Source organism: Tupaia chinensis, unplaced genomic scaffold (genome assembly GCF_000334495.1).
Source record: "Tupaia chinensis unplaced genomic scaffold, TupChi_1.0 Scaffold000598_1, whole genome shotgun sequence".
In the NCBI taxonomy this organism is placed as follows: domain Eukaryota; kingdom Metazoa; phylum Chordata; class Mammalia; order Scandentia; family Tupaiidae; genus Tupaia; species Tupaia belangeri.
In genome coordinates this window covers 562130-563304 of record NW_006160115.1, presented here as the reverse complement: position 1 = coordinate 563304, position 1175 = coordinate 562130, and the positions used below count along the sequence as shown (strand labels likewise).

The 1175-nt window shown below is 36.5% G+C and overlaps 1 protein-coding gene across 2 annotated transcripts in view; it reads right to left on the bottom strand.

Moving 5' to 3' along the window:
* Positions 1-49: 49 nt before the first annotated feature.
* LOC102478063 (aldo-keto reductase family 1 member C15) overlaps positions 50-1175 on the bottom strand; it is a 90655-nt gene continuing 89529 nt past the window's right edge. For both annotated transcript variants that reach the window (XM_027775705.1, XM_006158466.3), the window contains exons 8-9: positions 917-999; positions 50-334 (exon numbers count right to left, since the gene is read on the bottom strand). In XM_027775705.1, coding sequence (XP_027631506.1) covers positions 292-334; positions 917-999 — 126 coding nt within the window. In that variant the 3' untranslated portion in view covers positions 50-291. The remainder of the gene's footprint in view (positions 335-916; positions 1000-1175) is intronic.

The window sequence follows — 1175 nt, the reverse complement described above, 5'->3', positions numbered from 1 at the left end:
CTAGGGATAAGACCTCTATTCAATCTGCCAACTCCCCATTCCATAAAGATAAAAGTTAAGACTATTTAGAACCTTTATTGTATTAATTCCAACAAGGAATACAGTCTCACAATTGTCAACAAGGGGTAAAAGTGTTCATATTTTTTCCATGTAAATACTGCCCTCAAGGGGAAAAAAAAATCATTATAAATCTAGTATTTCTAACTCTCTTATCCAGAGAGCTTTAAAAGAGTGTCCTGAAAATGTTACCCATAAAAGACTCTGGGTGGAATTATGATCAATGTCTTCTCATTAGTATTCTTCATGAAATGGATAATTGGGGTGGTCTTTGAAACTAGAAAGAAAAAGGAAAATGTTTATTCATTATTTACTATTCTAGCCTTGTGAATAGAAGCAGAGCTAAGAATCAAACCTATCACTTTATGACTCCATTGTTTGAATTCTTTCCATTATACAATACCATCTTTACTGTCATGATAGTGGTTATATGTTAAAATATTATCAAATACTAACACACCTGTGGGAATCAATTCATCAGCTGCTTTTATTCATTGCTTGGGCATACCTGCCTGACAGAAGGGCCAGAGGAAATGGAAATTTTAGTGGTAAGACAGAAAGAAGTAAATTTTAGATACCAAAAAAAGAATATCAATTGGATGCTTCAGACATTACATGACGTCCTTGACCTTGTATAGTGAAAGCAAGAGGGCTTGGTTTAAAGACAAGGGAAGGAAGGAAGGGAGAGGAACAAATCTTGCCTCGTTCTCCCCTCCCCACTCAAAAACTAGAGCCCTAGGGCATATTTCTCAAGCTTCAGCAGATCAGCTTCCTTCTCCTGGCATAGATGTGCATTGACCTGCCCCTCTGTCCCATACTTACAGGAAGCAATAGGAGACAAATTGAGATAAACACTTACTGTGCAGGCTCAGTATAACGAAAGTCTCTGTTGAGGCTATCAATGGTTTTCATGTCCTCAGGGGTCAACTGAAAATCAAACACCTACGAGAAATGAAAATATTTTACTTTATAAGACACAGCCTATCAGACTTTTCTACAGAAGTCTACCTGAAGGCAAATGAGATTCTATCCTTATCTCAGGAAAAATCTGGAGCCATAATAGCCTGTTGTGGTTTGTACAAAGGTCAGCATAACTTCAAAAAAAAAAAAAAAAAAAA